General features: G+C 34.9%; 1 protein-coding gene across 3 annotated transcripts in view; it reads left to right on the top strand.

Annotated features, from left to right (window-relative positions):
- The window catches only part of LOC143059181 (ecdysone-inducible protein E75-like), a 96,551-nt gene that overhangs the window by 70,309 nt on the left and 10,761 nt on the right, over nt 1-15,481 (top strand). For all 3 annotated transcript variants that reach the window (XM_076232672.1, XM_076232673.1, XM_076232671.1), the window contains one exon: nt 10,657-11,008. In XM_076232672.1, the coding sequence (XP_076088787.1) occupies nt 10,669-11,008 (340 nt within the window). In that variant the 5' untranslated portion in view covers nt 10,657-10,668. The remainder of the gene's footprint in view (nt 1-10,656; nt 11,009-15,481) is intronic.

The raw sequence follows: 15,481 nt of genomic DNA, 5'->3' as shown, positions 1-15,481 counted from the left end.
TCCCTCTCAACGAAAAGTCTATGGATCTTTTGAAGTTTTGAATGGTAGCAACAACAATGTCCCTTCTTAAATAGAACATACTTGAGTTATCATGTATCCGTAAAAGCACACCCGGGTATACAAGTTTGTATACAATTAAGATTTTCTTGAGAGAGTCTACTCCGTTTCCAAATATTTGTTTTAGTAATTTAACTTTTGATCACGATGACAGTTTCGTTTGTATCGTGATATCGTGTTTGAATCAAATGCAGATGTTCGTGGATTTGAAACCCATCGGGTAGAACCAAAGATATTATATATGGCATTTAGTGCTTCTCCGTTAAGCACTTGGCATTTGTAAGAACGAAGCAGGGTAGGGTATCATATCTCCTGGTTACTGCAATCTTGTGATGTCTTCAGGGTAGGGTAACAATCTCCTGGTTACTATTGTCGGTCTAGTAGGGTAGTATGTCTCCTGTATGGTTACTGTTATCTTGTGATGTCTTCAGGGTAGGGTAACAATCTCCTGGTTATTATTGTCGGTCTAGTAGGGTAGTATGTCTCCTGCATGGTTACTGTTATCTTGTGATGTCTTCAGGGTAGGGTAACAATCTCCTGGTTATTATTGTCGGTATAGTAGGGTAGTATATCTCCTGTATGGTTACTGTTATCTTGTGATGTCTTCAGGGTAGGGTAACAATCTCCTGGTTATTATTGTCGGTCTAGTAGGGTAGTATGTCTCCTGTATGGTTACTGTTATCTTGTGATGTCGATCTGGTAGGGTAGTATGTCTCCTGTATGGTTACTGTTATCTTGTGATGTCTTCAGGGTAGGGTAACAATCTCCTGGTTATTATTGTCGGTCTAGTAGGGTAGTATGTCTCCTGTATGGTTACTGTTATCTTGTGATGTCGATCTGGTAGGGTAGTATGTCTCCTGTATGGTTACTGTTATCTTGTGATGTCTTCAGGGTAGGGTAACAATTTCCTGGTTATTATTGTCGGTCTAGTAGGATAGTATGTCTCCTGTATGGTTACTGTTATCTTGTGATGTCGATCTGGTAGGGTAGTATGTCTCCTGTATGGTTACTGTTATCTTGTGATGTCTTCAAGGTAGGGTAACAATCTCATGGTTATTATTGTTGGTCTAGTAGGGTAGTATGTCTCCTGTATGGTTACTGTTATCTTGTGATGTCGATCTAGTAGGGTAGTATGTCTCCTGTATGGTTACTGTTATCTTGTGATGTCTTCAGGGTAGGGTAACAATCTCCTGGTTACTATTGTCGGTATAGTAGGGTAGTATGTCTCCTGTATGGTTACTGTTATCTTGTGATGTCTTCAGGGTAGGGTAACAATCTCCTGGTTATTATTGTCGGTCTAGTAGGGTAGTATGTCTCCTGTATGGTTACTGTTATCTTGTGATGTCTTCAGGGAAGGGTAACAATCTCCTGGTTATTATTGTCGGTCTAGTAGGGTAGTATGTCTCCTGTATGGTTACTGTTATCTTGTGATGTCTTCAGGGTAGGGTAACAATCTCCTGGTTATTATTGTCGGTCTAGTAGGGTAGTATGTCTCCTGCATGGTTACTGTTATCTTGTGATGTCTTCAGGGTAGGGTAACAATCTCCTGGTTATTATTGTCGGTCTGGTAGGGTAGTATGTCTCCTGTATGGTTACTGTTATCTTGTGATGTCGATCTGGTAGGGTAGTATGTCTCCTGTATGGTTACTGTTATCTTGTGATGTCTTCAGGGTAGGGTAACAATCTCCTGGTTACTATTGTCGGTATAGTAGGGTAGTATGTCTCCTGTATGGTTACTGTTATCTTGTGATGTCGGTATAGTAGGGTAGTATGTCTCCTGTATGGTTACTGTTATCTTGTGATGTCGGTCTAGTAGGGTAGTATGTCTCCTGTATGGTTACTGTTATCTTGTGATGTCGATCTGGTAGGGTAGTATGTCTCCTGTATGGTTACTGTTATCTTGTGATGTCGATCTGGTAGGGTAGTATGTCTCCTGTATGGTAACTGTTATCTTGTGATGTCGGTATAGTAGGGTAGTATGTCTCCTGTATGGTTACTGTTATCTTGTGATGTCGATCTTGTAGGGTAGTATGTCTCCTGTATTGTTACTGTTATCTTGTGATGTCGATCTAGTAGGGTAGTATGTCTCCTGTATGGTTACTGTTATCTTGTGATGTCGGTATAGTAGGGTAGTATGTCTCCTGTATGGTTACTGTTATCTTGTGATGTCGATCTGGTAGGGTAGTATGTCTCCTGTATGGTTACTGTTATCTTGTGATGTCGATCTGGTAGGGTAGTATGTCTCCTGTATGGTTACTGTTATCTTGTGATGTCGATCTGGTAGGGTAGTATGTCTCCTGTATGGTTACTGTTATCTTGTGATGTCGGTCTAGTAGGGTAGTATGTCTCCTGTATGGTTACTGTTATCTTGTGATGTCGATCTGGTAGGGTAGTATGTCTCCTGTATGGTTACTGTTATCTTGTGATGTCGATCTGGTAGGGTAGTATGTCTCCTGTATGGTTACTGTTATCTTGTGATGTCGATCTGGTACAAAGCATGTTTATATCTTAGACTATATCACATTATCAAGTTCATTTTCTGAATATGCACGTAGTTTGCCACTGGACGGTGAACGACGGTTAACGAGCGTGATGATACGTCTGTTGCAAAAAGTTTATAAAATTCACAATAATTGCATTTGACCTATATATATACTTCATTTTCATACTGATTTTAACACAGTGAAAAACCTGTTCGGAATTTCAGCAATATCTAGTTTTGATTGCGTTCATATGACTCAGTCTTTAGTTTTCTTTGTTGTGTTTTGTATAGTGCTGTTTGTCTATTCATCTTTTTTATCTTCAGTCTTATATATATATATATATACGATATACGATTAGTATAATATCATATACTATGTAATTTGCTTTAACATTGTACATTGGTATCACAGAATGTCTGCGTCATGTTCTATAAGCGGTTTTACATGGTTTAACATAGAAACAGAATTAGATAAGATACACAGACCAACGTTTAAGTTAGCTTTTATCTTTTCATTAAATGCAGATATCTGCTTTTATTATGAGAGATAATAAAGTAGTTCGTGGTATATTTAACATAAGTCAACCTTGTTAGTAAAAATGTAGTAATTTATGACAAAATAGTTCGTGGTATGCTGAACATAGGTCAATATTCTTAGTTAGTATGTAGTAATTAATGATAAAGAAGTTCTTGGTATATCTAACAAGCTAACATTGTTAATTATTATGTATAAAGATTTTAGTAATGTATGGTTTTAAGACGAACAATTGCTACAATACATTTACTCTATAATAAGGCTTGGTGGTGAAGATTTACTTTATCACTTTTGGATATTTGCCTCTGTACCTTAACAATTAACAATATCATAAGAGCTGACAGCTTGCTGTGGAACTCTGTATTTGTTTAATATTGAATATTGCGCAAAATGTTCTTGTTGCAATCGACAAAAAACATCAACCTTATAAGGGCAATACCACTAAATCATAATACGTCACATCCGGTTTCATTACGAAAAATGTCGACAAAAATGTTCCCTTGAATTTGATAGTTGTAAAAAAAATCTAAGTCACGGACATATATCTTAGTTGATTCTAAGCACCATTATTTTTTTCATGTGGTGTCTTTATTTAATATTTTGGAAACTCGAGGTTACATGGTTACTAAAGCTTGTTCACAGGAAGAAAATGGCTAAAAATTTGATTGGTTAACATGCAGTGATGTTTATTTTCTTATATGTAATGAAACATTATGTGAAATTTTGTCTATAGTACTGGACAGGATAATCTTTGCTCATGACAAGTATTTCCTTATTTGAAACAAAGATAAGTCTCATGACAATTATTTCTTTATTTGAAACAAAGATAAGTCTCATGACAATTATTTCTTTATTTGAAAGAAAGATAAATTTTATACTATTTTTTTAAAAGTGCAAAATCAACAGACTTATAGGTGAAAATCAATGGTGGTATTACACTTACTGACCAAGCTTAGACACTAATACATCAAGAAGTCTTCATTAAACCTTTAATGATGCGTGTTGGCATCACTGGAGTCGTAAGTTGACCTCCTGTTGCCTCGTTTTATATTTTATTTTGTCCAGTTGGATTTCGTTTTAGTTTGTTCCTTGGTGTTTGACCACATCTAGTTGATGTGTTCTTGTCAATGGGTTTTAATTTCAGATATTGTCAACATCGAGGTTGAACGTTCGAACGTTTGAATCCCGCATGTGGCCTGTACGCTCGACGTCAATCTTAATTGATTAGAATTGTAAGTTTGTTTTCCTACCGAAGGTCGGTGTTTCTCTCCAATACAAATTGACCGCCCACGAAATAGCTACAGTGGAGATCACTTCTAACCTCTCATTAGAACTGTCAGAATATTCTGTCATAGAACTGTTCTAACCTGTCCTAGAACAGTTCTACCTAGAACAGTTCTACCTAGAACAGTTCTACCCTAGAACTGTTCTAAGTAGAACTGTCAGAATCAGTTCTAGGTAGAACTGTCAGGATCAGTTATAGGGTAGAACTGTCTAAATCAGTTCTAGGTAGAACTGTCCAAATCACTTCTAACCGTAGAACTGTCAGCAGAACTGACTAAATCAGTCAGGACTGTAGAACAGTTCTAAATGACGTCACTGCAGTAAGGGCACGTTAGAATTTAGAAGAAATAAATCACTTCCAATTACTTTGCTATATAATAGCAGATTTTCTCTATTTTTTACTGATCAAACGTTCCATGTACAAATATCGAAGTGAATAGAAGGTTATCCAACTCATCGGAGAATTATTTTTATAAGATTGCATACGGAAACATCATTGTTTACGTTTCTTCGTTCCCCGTTTTTAACAGTCTCTTCCTAAATATAACTCTACAATTAATTCATGGAATTTTAATCGTAATTTACCCTTGTTTGCCTTGGATTTACATTCATTTAAGATTCTGTTTTGACAAATGTTCAAACGAAAATTGTACAGTGGATGAATTATGGGATATTAATGAAAAAAGTGTTGTATAACTTAAAAAAACTATATATACATTTGCACCATCTCGTCAATGTAGCCAGACTTATCCATAACGATTATAAATGATATCTGGGAGTCTGGAACTCAGAAGAATATACTCGATCTGAACATGAATGAAACATTTGCCCCTGGACGTTCGGCTACAAACAAAGTCATGTATTTTTCTTTGCCTTCTTCAAATTATATTAACAGTATACTATTCCAAGAAGAGAACTTCCCATACATGTACTTTTTATTTTTAAAATAGAGTATATGAATCAGTCATGTGAGTGTTGGATGATGTCGTTAAATAGTTTTGTTTAAAAAAAAAAAAACCATCACAAACTACTGACTTAAACATGTTAAAAAGTCACTTTAGTGACGGTTCATACACCTTATCGCTATTTGTCCGCATTACTGGACATCACACAGGTTCCCGTAAATTTTTGACGTCACAAAACAAAATATCTGACGCCATAATGGAAAAGTGATTGTTGTATGCGTCAAAAGTTCAAGCGGCCGGGTCAGCCTGGGATTAACAATAAGGTGTATTATTATGGGTACAGAGAGGAAATAACGGCGCGCTAAATTCTTAGATATGGTATAAATACACCTTGTCGCTATTTGTCTATCACACAGGTTCCCGTAAAATTTTGACGTCATAAAACAAAATATCTGACACCACAATGGAAAAGTCATTGTTGTATGTTTCAAAAGTTCAAGAGGCCGGGTCAGCCAGGATTAGCGATAAGGTATATTGTGTTTCAAAGTTGGTGTAATTTTTATCATACGATCCGTCCTCACATAGAAATATTATTGGTTTACAATGAGGCCATATATATTTACATGATAGAGTAAAAGTGTAAATAAGTTCAGTTTTGGTTGATGCGGTCAAAAAATTTTGTTAAAACGACTCAGTCTGATATATCGAAACTACTGAAATTTGTTTACAATTCAATATTTTGAATAAAAAGAGGACTTGGTGATACTCTAAAATTGATGTGGAAATTTTTTTGTAGCCAATGTGTTCCAATATTCATTGATATTGCTGTCATTTGAATTATACAATCCATCGTAATATGTATTACTATAAGTGATTAAGTATTCGGCTATATATATATTAAGATTTACATAACAAAGTGTAAATATGGTTAGTTTTGGTTGATGCTGTCAAATATGGTCAGTTTTGGTTGATGCGGACAAATAATTTTGTTATATATTCATGAGTCAGTCTGAGATATCAAAACTACTGAAATTAGTTTACGATTCAAAATTTTGATTAAAAAGAGGACATACTGGCACTATAAACTGATGTGAGCATAATTTTGTTTTCCAATATTGCTTTCATTTATATTAAACAATCCACCTGATATAAAAATATAAGTGATTTACTTTGCGGCTATTAAGATTGATATCATGTACATAATAAAGACTTAGTGCAAATATGGTCAGTTTTGGTTGATGCGGACAAATTATTTTGTTATACCAGTCAGTCTGAGGTATGAAAACTACTGATATTTGTTTATGATGCAATATTTTGAATAAAAAGAGGTCATGCTGGCATTCTAATTTGATGCAAATTAAATTAGGTAGCATTGTGTTCCAATATTTCTATCATTTGTATTTTCATGATTTTACAATCCATCCTTACATAAAAATATTACAGATTTACTACATATATTATGCAACTTTAAGAGCTACATAAAAAAGAGCAAATATGATCAGTTTTGGTTGATGCGGTCAAATATGGTCAGTTTTGGTTGATTCTGTCAAATATGGTCAGTTTTGATTGATGCAGATAAATAATTTTGTTACATGAGTCAGTCTGAGGTATGAAAACTACTGATATTTGTTTCTGATGCGATTTTTTGAATAAAAATAGGAAATGCTGGCACTCTCAATTGATGCGAGAAAAAAAATTGTGGTCATTTATTTCCAATATTGTAGTTATTTATATACTACAGTCCCTCTTGACCTAAAATTATAACTGAATTACTGTGCAGCTATTTTATAGATTTACATAAAAAAAAAGCAAATATGGTAAGTTTTGGTTGATGCGGACAAAAGATTTTATTACACGACTCAGTCTGAAGTATGAAAACTACTGATATTTGTTTATGATTCAATATTTTAAATAAAAAGAGGACATGCTCATTGGCGGATCAAGGGGGGGGGGGCCCAGGAGTTGGAGCCCACCTTTTTTTTGCGATCAATGCATTTGAATGGGAGCATATAGTTGGAACCCCCCTTTACTCATTGTTGGAACCCCCACCCCCTTTTTATAATGGCTGGATCTGCCCCTGCATGCTGGCACTATAAATTGATGCGAACAAAATTGTTTTCCAATATTGCTGTAACTTGTATAGTACAGTCCCTCTTGACCTAAAATTAAAACTGAAGTACTGTGCAGCTATATAGACTTGCAATAAGAAAGAGCAAATAATGTCAGTTTAGATTGATGTGGTCAAAAGATTTTTGTTAATCAGGTCCGTCCGAGGTATGAAAACTACTCGTAAACAGAAATTACATTTGGTTAATGAGGTCAGATAATTTTGTTATGTGATAACGAGCCATCCTGACTCCCGGAATAACAAATGTAAAACAATTTAAATAATACCCCCCCCCCCCCCATAATACTAACGGCCTAATTTATGATCACTGAATTACGGGCTGCTGACTTGGAACAGGCGGGGTTAAACATGTTCTCTTGCCGATTATAAATCTGAAATAAAACCGGCAAAATAGTAAAACTCTATATAATATTAATCGCTATTTTTGCCGAAGCCTTTATATTTAGACAAAGATTTCTTAAAACTTATATATAAATTCTAGCCGTAGAATGTATAAATCCGACAATTTTAGACGTAGAATTTATAAATCAATTCTGGCCGTAGAATTTATAAATCAATTCTAGCCGTAGAATTTGATATCAATTCTAACCGTAGAACTGTTCTAGAAGTAGAACTGACCAAAGATTTGGTCAGTTCTAGCTAGAACTGACTAAAACTGTTCTAGGCTAGAACTGTCAGGATCAGTTCTAGCTAGAACTGTCTAAATCAGTTCTAGCTAGAACTGTCTAAATCAGTTCTAGGTAGAACTGACCAAATCAGTTCTAGCTAGAACAATTCTAACCTAGAACTGACTAAAAGGTGTCAGGCTGACAGTTCTACATACTGTTCTAGAACAGTTCTCCTGACAGATTCTGACAGAATTTATTAGAGGTTAGAACTGATCTCCACTGTAACAAGTGCATGGCATTAAATATCAATCAATTACTACTACGTTCTTTTTTGTCAATTTCACTTTGATCTCTGTTTCCTTTTAAACAGGATCATAGTTTATTCCCCTCCAATTCTTCCTATACTTTTTGTGTAAATATTTCCTGACTTTTGGACATGATGTTGTCAGAGATGCCCATTAAGCAGTTGATTGTCGTTACATCAATCATATCTTATATTACATGATCTTACATGTATCATGTTGCATCGTTATTACGTAACACTTGTTCCGTGTCGATTACTGACCACCATGAGCGAATAGCTACTGAGCTACATTTGTAAGTTTACGTCAAAACGCCCGGGCGTACACTTGAATTTTGAAAATAAAACAAATATTCGACATAGAATAAGAAAAACTGGTCAAAAGCACATCAACCTTGTGCTTCTTTTTTCAATGGATTGTAATTTTGAATAAAAAGGGACTAAAGTTACTCAATTAGATCATTTAATATATTTGTTCGAATCTTTTGTAAAAGTCTGAATCTACTATGAATTCTTCGTATTTTTCTTATAGTTAAAGCAATTCATTATCTGCTCAGATTCGATATGCTGTTTGTATTTTTGTCGAGCCAGTGATTTATGTCCCAAAAGCGAGACAAAGCGGCGTCAACATTTAGGTTCCGAATGTGGATAAAGTCTTTTGAATGACTCTCCGTGAAATTTTACGAAAGTTGGACAGAACTTTTCTGATAGACAGCCGGATAGCCGGACTCTTCTTTACGTAATTAATTGTTTTTACATGCTCAATTTATAAACCTTCATAGATTGTCGTGAAATATTCCAGATCAAGAAAAAAATATCAAAAGAAAATTTTAGATTTTTGTAAGTCCCTTTAAAGGAACGATCTAGATTGATTCACTTTTTGTGGGAAGAAATCCTAGGTGTTCCAGAATTTTTTTATATTGCACCTCTTAGACATATTTTTTTCGTGTTTATTAAAAAGGTGCTTTTGTGGATTGTATGCTTACTCACGGCACCATTTAAACTTATTTAAAAGTAATATTGGTTTGGACGTTTTCTCCAAAACCAATGACCATTAGGCTAGCTTCCAGTTTGACACGATGAATAAGTTACATATTACAAGATTTAACCAAAACAAACATACCATTTAGATTCAAAAGTACATGTATGTTGCTATCAATGATTTTTTACTGACAGGAATCATTACAGTATCTCATTCTCGATAGCTTTAGGGGGCTTAGTCCCTTTCGAACCCACTACCAGCAGGTGCTTTAACATTGAGCGGTTGGCACTTCTCATATCCACATATACACGTAAAAATTACCCAGCTACGCCACTGGTGACCACGCTTTGCACTTTTGATTTATTTGATAAATAACTGTTGATGTATCGAATCGACAATACATCTTTTGCGGTAACGAATGTCAGTTTTTTTCAAACTAGCACAAACAATGGGTGAGAGTAACCTTTCGCAGCTTTATGGTTTACTTTTTTGCGGGGGTGAATGTCAGTATTTTTCACACTAGCACACAAACAAGGGGTCAGAGTAACCTTTCGCAGCTTTATAGTTATATAAAGAATAACCATGCTTGTCTTCAAATTGTATCTTGTAAGAACTATAAATTTTCCACATTTGAAAATGCCTGTACCAAGTCAGGAATATAACAGTTCTTGTCCATTCGTTTTTGATGCGTTTTGTTATTTGATTTTGCCATTTGATTATGGACTTTTCGAATTGATTTTCCACTAAGTTCAGTATTTTTGTGATTTTACTTTTGACCACTACATACAATCATAGTTATCCTAAAAAAAAAACGATGGCGAATTTGAGTTGAAATGAAAAGCGGGTTTTTTTTTGTCATACTGCGTCGACCTTTTTATATATGGAGGATCGTTTTAATGTATGTTTATCAACATGTAAACAAATCTTTATATAACCTACATGGTTATTTAAAGAAATAATTTGACCAATTATCTTTTTAGTACAGATGTAGTTAGACAGAAATTGAACCTGTTTAAAATGAAAATATGGGTCGTTCTGTTTATACCTTTGTTGTAATGTTATTATATTATTAACTGTTTAAAAAGAAAAGTAAAAACAATCATATATACATCCACTTTACAATATGAATTAAGAATACAAAACTTTTAATTTTTGAAATACTAAGGCTTTCGCCTTAGGAATAGGACAACCTTAGCTGTATTTAGCAAAATTTTTAGGAATTTTTGGTTGTAATGCTAATCAACTTTGGACTGTATTCGGCATTTAAAACTGGCGAAAATACAAAATTTCAATTCTGGTATATATGATAAGTTTATTAAATACCATAGTATTTACTGCTGACTCACAATTAACTTTGTCTTTCTCCACTTTTAGGTTCCGAACAATATGTGTGAGGTCATTCCTACAGTGACCATCAAAGAAGAGCCGGACCCTATTGCAACATGTTGTGAATTTATCAATCCAAAAATAACAATTAAAAAGGAACCAATTGAAAGAGACAATGTTATAAATGAGCAAAGTAATGGATCTGAAAATACAGTCAGCATAAGCGACGTAGAGGATGAGGACGAGGACGATGATGTATCCTCCCCGTCTACTGTCGGCTCGCCAACAGATTTCGACTGCTCAATTACCGGTGTTATTCTACCAAGTATAGCTTTACCATTGTATCCCAGTAACATTCCAAGATGTGGCAACCGTCTCACAACAATAACATCAAAAAAAGGTCAGTTAACTTATATATTGTATAAATTTATGGAAATTCGCCGTTTCTGAAAAAATGCATTCTGGGTAATATTTTTTTTAAATTACATCAAAACGTTTTTATTGGTTTAAAACGTTTGTGTCAATTGAAAATCAAACAATTAAGTAACGTTATTTTCATATTGGTGTACAAATAATACGAATGTCAATAGTCCTTTAGATTTTGAAAAGGCGAATTAACATAAAACAGGTCAACTATATGTAACTAATAAAGTGTAACTCATGACAACCGTCAACAAACACGTACATAGAAGAAAGCTCGGTTAATTAAGCCCATGTTGAAATCGCCATTGTATTCATGGCAACCGTCTTAGAGCTACTACATAAACGAGAGGTTAGTTAACATACACATATATTGCCACTCATGATTCAAGTTCCCGTCTAATGCCAGTAAAGTCCAAGGTTAGTAACCTTATAAATATTACATCATTCATTGAGCTGGACGGTAAATGTCCTGCTTAGAGAACATGAAAGCATTGAGTCTCACTTTGTCCGTCAGCAATTCGTGTCAACAAGAAACTCTACAAGTATACCAAAATATGCCATTGGGTAGAATTTGGAAGAAGGTTTGATCACTTGTTGTATAAGTGCAATGACATGTACATAACATGTTGATGTGCATTGACATGTGTCAGTGAACGTTGGGAACTTAAACTTGATGAGAACGTGCTAGAAACAGCATTTAATTTACAAATAGCACTAATATATTATAAAATTTCTTGATATTATCTGGGTTGAAATTTAAAACTTATTTTTTTATTTGATATTACAAAAAAAACTTAAATAATGGTCCATTAACTAAGATAATTGCGTGCAATTCTTGCTCTAAACGATGATAGTCCGTCGGAAGGGGACGATAAATGGTTGGCCCGTGTTAAGAGAGAGACATATCCTTGCACGTTAAAGACACACTTGTAGATTTCGAAGACGAGCAGGCTAATGCCGCTATAAGGCAGCACTCGCACCCGCAAAGTGGAAAGGGATTAATATAAGTTGCAAAACTTGTTTCCCAATCCATTTTAAATAACTAATTCCTGCTCTATATATAAATTGAATATCCCACTAATTTGAATTAATACACGGTCTTCCTTGTTTATAGCACTGGTCGCAGGTTGCGTGGTCCGATCAGACCCGCAACATCCCCCTTTTTATTTATGTGTATTCATTTAAGTGTAACTACCTTTAAATTATTAGAAATTTTCAATACAATGTGCAATGCACAGAATAAATACAACTTAAGTTTCCCCCTGTAAGAAATTTGACCAATCGTGTGTGAAATGATGGTAAAATATTAATCTCGCTGAAAACAGATACATAAGGTAACCTTTTAAAATCCTCGCTGGTGCATAAATGTCATAGTGTCAATGAACTACTGTGTAGTAAGGCCTTGACTAACTGCATACGTAGCACGGAATTTACCAAGGTATTTATATATGTGCAGCTAGACAGTATTTAGGTTAATTAATGTACGGTACATGTAATGTATGCTAGAGGAATGATGTTGTTTTCGATATAAATGATATTAGACATTTTAAGATTAAAAGTCTACTTATCTTTTTTTTTTAATTTTTAAACATGTTATTTCATCTCCCTACTCTTACAGAGTCTGAGAACAGAGTTGGAATAAGGGGGTGCCTGGTAAAAAAAAATGGTTGATTATAAAGAGCACCACTAGACCGAGAGCCCTCTTAGGTAGTCCGAGCCCCCTCCCTTTCCCCCCGTATAAATTCTTGATCAGCCACTGCTTAATATTTCATGTATAGAATATAAAGAAGTAAATTTGGAAAGTGTATGAATTAACTCTCAATAAAATGATAGGTTAGTTGTATATTCTTGAATAGTAAATCAAGATTAATTGATAGAAAATAACTATTCTTTTTTAAATAGATTTTATGGTTTGATTAACGTACTGTGACAAAGATTAGTCAACCAGCAAAAATATAGTTATTCTAATCCGTTTCAAATACATCTATTAGGTGATTTCTTATTCGCCGAAAAGAGGTCAAGATTGTGGCTACAAAAAGTATTACATATTTCATAGCAATATGTGACGCACAGTAAACAAATTCATCACTGATGTCAACGTGATCATCGTAACTGCAATTTCGATCATCCCAATATGGCGGACACAAAATTAGTTAAATTTTAGAAGGCAAATTTCCCCACTTTAACAGCTTATTTTCAGATTTGTATTATGTCAAGAAACATTGAAATATTTGTCCCCCATATTGGGATGATCGTAATAGTAGTGTTTCGGGTTCGTCGACCTCTCGTATGTGGAGGTGTGATAAGCATAGCTGACGTAGAAAAATTCCACAGCGTTACTTCCGGTTTTTCGTTGTGAATGTCAATAATGTCGGCTGCAATGGATAATAATGTTTCCCAGTTCGAAAGAATGCACGTATCGGATCTTAAGACATTCCTTACAAACGAGGAATAACATATAGTCTTTATCGGAAGCAGCAGCTGGTTAGGCTATGTGAAATTGCTGTTGAATTGCAGTTGGAAGTTACGCAAACACAGGACGACTACAAAGATATGGAGTTACGATCATCACGTTGACACCAGTAAATCATGTAGGCGTCCTGGTTATTAAATTATTAAAAGTATGATCTAGAAATCATAAAAAGAAGTCCTTGGTTCAATATATTCCTCGTCAGCAGTATCCCTATATCAAGGAAGTCATTGTATATTTAAGAAACAAAATCACTATATGTATTATGTCGTATCAAGTGGGAGTTATAGACTCCACACGTAGGTTCTAAAACAAGACCGGTGTCCTATAGCCATTCAACCCCCATTCCTGTTTTTCCGGGGGACTGGGATGATCCAACCTTTCCCACTCTGTGTGATTGGGGGGGAGACAAGGATCAGACCAATTTATCCCCTAATAGCACGAGTAGCGAAGTTTTCCCCCTTGTAATATAACGACAGCGATGTCAACCTAGTTGTTGTTTAATAACGAAATAACTACGAACGATTTTATATGTAAGATTTAATTTTGAAACTTAGTTTACTTGCATCTTGGAAATACAAGTTTTCTCTTCATACTAGCATGTTGTCAGAAAAACTAGACCTGCAACGTGAATTGTAGTGGCGAAACATATTAAAAATGCTCCTTAGGTGATAATGAACCTCAACGAAAACTGTTTGGCATCTCAAAGCATGAAGGTATATTAGTATTGAGTATACACCTTCATGTAGTTAGTTGTCAGGTAAAAAGAATGTATGAAAATGTCAGCATGTTGAAGATTCGGAAGATCAAACAAAACAACACAAAAAAAGCAATTACAGACGGGTAAAAATAAAGACGGACTGATGGACATGTAGGCACAGTATGGTAGAAATATATACCGGCTGGAAGGGTAGAAATGTAGACAGAATGATAGACACATACACAGATTGTCAGACTGTTGGAAATGTACACTGACTGGTAAACACGAAGATAGATTATTGAGCACGGATAAGAACTGGTGGATATGTAGACAGAATAGAAGACACAAAGACGGACTGGTGAATATGAAGTCAGACTATTGAACATGAATAAAGACTAATGGATACATAGACAGACTGGTAACCGTGCAGACAGACTTGTGGACACATAGCCAGAATGTAGAGAATGTAGACAAACAAGGGGACTATAATAAAGACTGGTGAAAATAAAGACAAACTAGTGGACACATAGACAGACTGAGACTGACGAACAATTATGTAATTTAAATGTAAATTGACAATAAACATTTGTCAGCACTCAAACTTGGATTTAATTTTCAGACTATATATGAACATAATGAAAATCTATCATAATTTGGGGGGGGGGGGGGGGATTGGCATGGGGGAAAGGTGACTAAATATATACGTATTGTCAAATTTCCGCGGGGGAAGAACTGCAATGATCCAAAATTCCCATGGGGAAATGAATGGTTATATTACACCGAAACATTTTGGCAAACTACAAGCTAACAATCAATTGGATTGGCATACTATACTTTGTGGAGTGGAGTGTTGGAGTGGAGTATTGGAGTGGAGTGTTTGAGTGAACTTTTGGAGTGAATTTTTTGGAGTGAGATTACTACTCCAATACTCCACTCCATAAAATGCATTATGCCAACTGGAAACTATTGATTAACCTGTAACACGAGTTCAACAAGCTGTGGTCTAACACCTTTATGCCATGTGCCTTGTTTAGATGCCGGAAATATTATTTTCAAATCGTTTGGTTTTTATACCATGCTACATTGTACATGTTGAGAACCTACATTTTATCCTACTCGTTTGTATTGGCGAACATTATTGTAAAAATAAAAAGATGTAAAAATAAAAAAGTTAATATCATACATGTGTAATTCCTTTTTAGATCGTTTTTGAATTATTTTGCTAAATGTAGAGAACCTAGATTTTATCACACTCGTTTGAATTGACGAACATTAATGTA

Source organism: Mytilus galloprovincialis, chromosome 14 (genome assembly GCF_965363235.1).
Source record: "Mytilus galloprovincialis chromosome 14, xbMytGall1.hap1.1, whole genome shotgun sequence".
NCBI lineage: Eukaryota > Metazoa > Mollusca > Bivalvia > Mytilida > Mytilidae > Mytilus > Mytilus galloprovincialis.
This window is presented reverse-complemented; position numbering and strand designations above follow the sequence as displayed.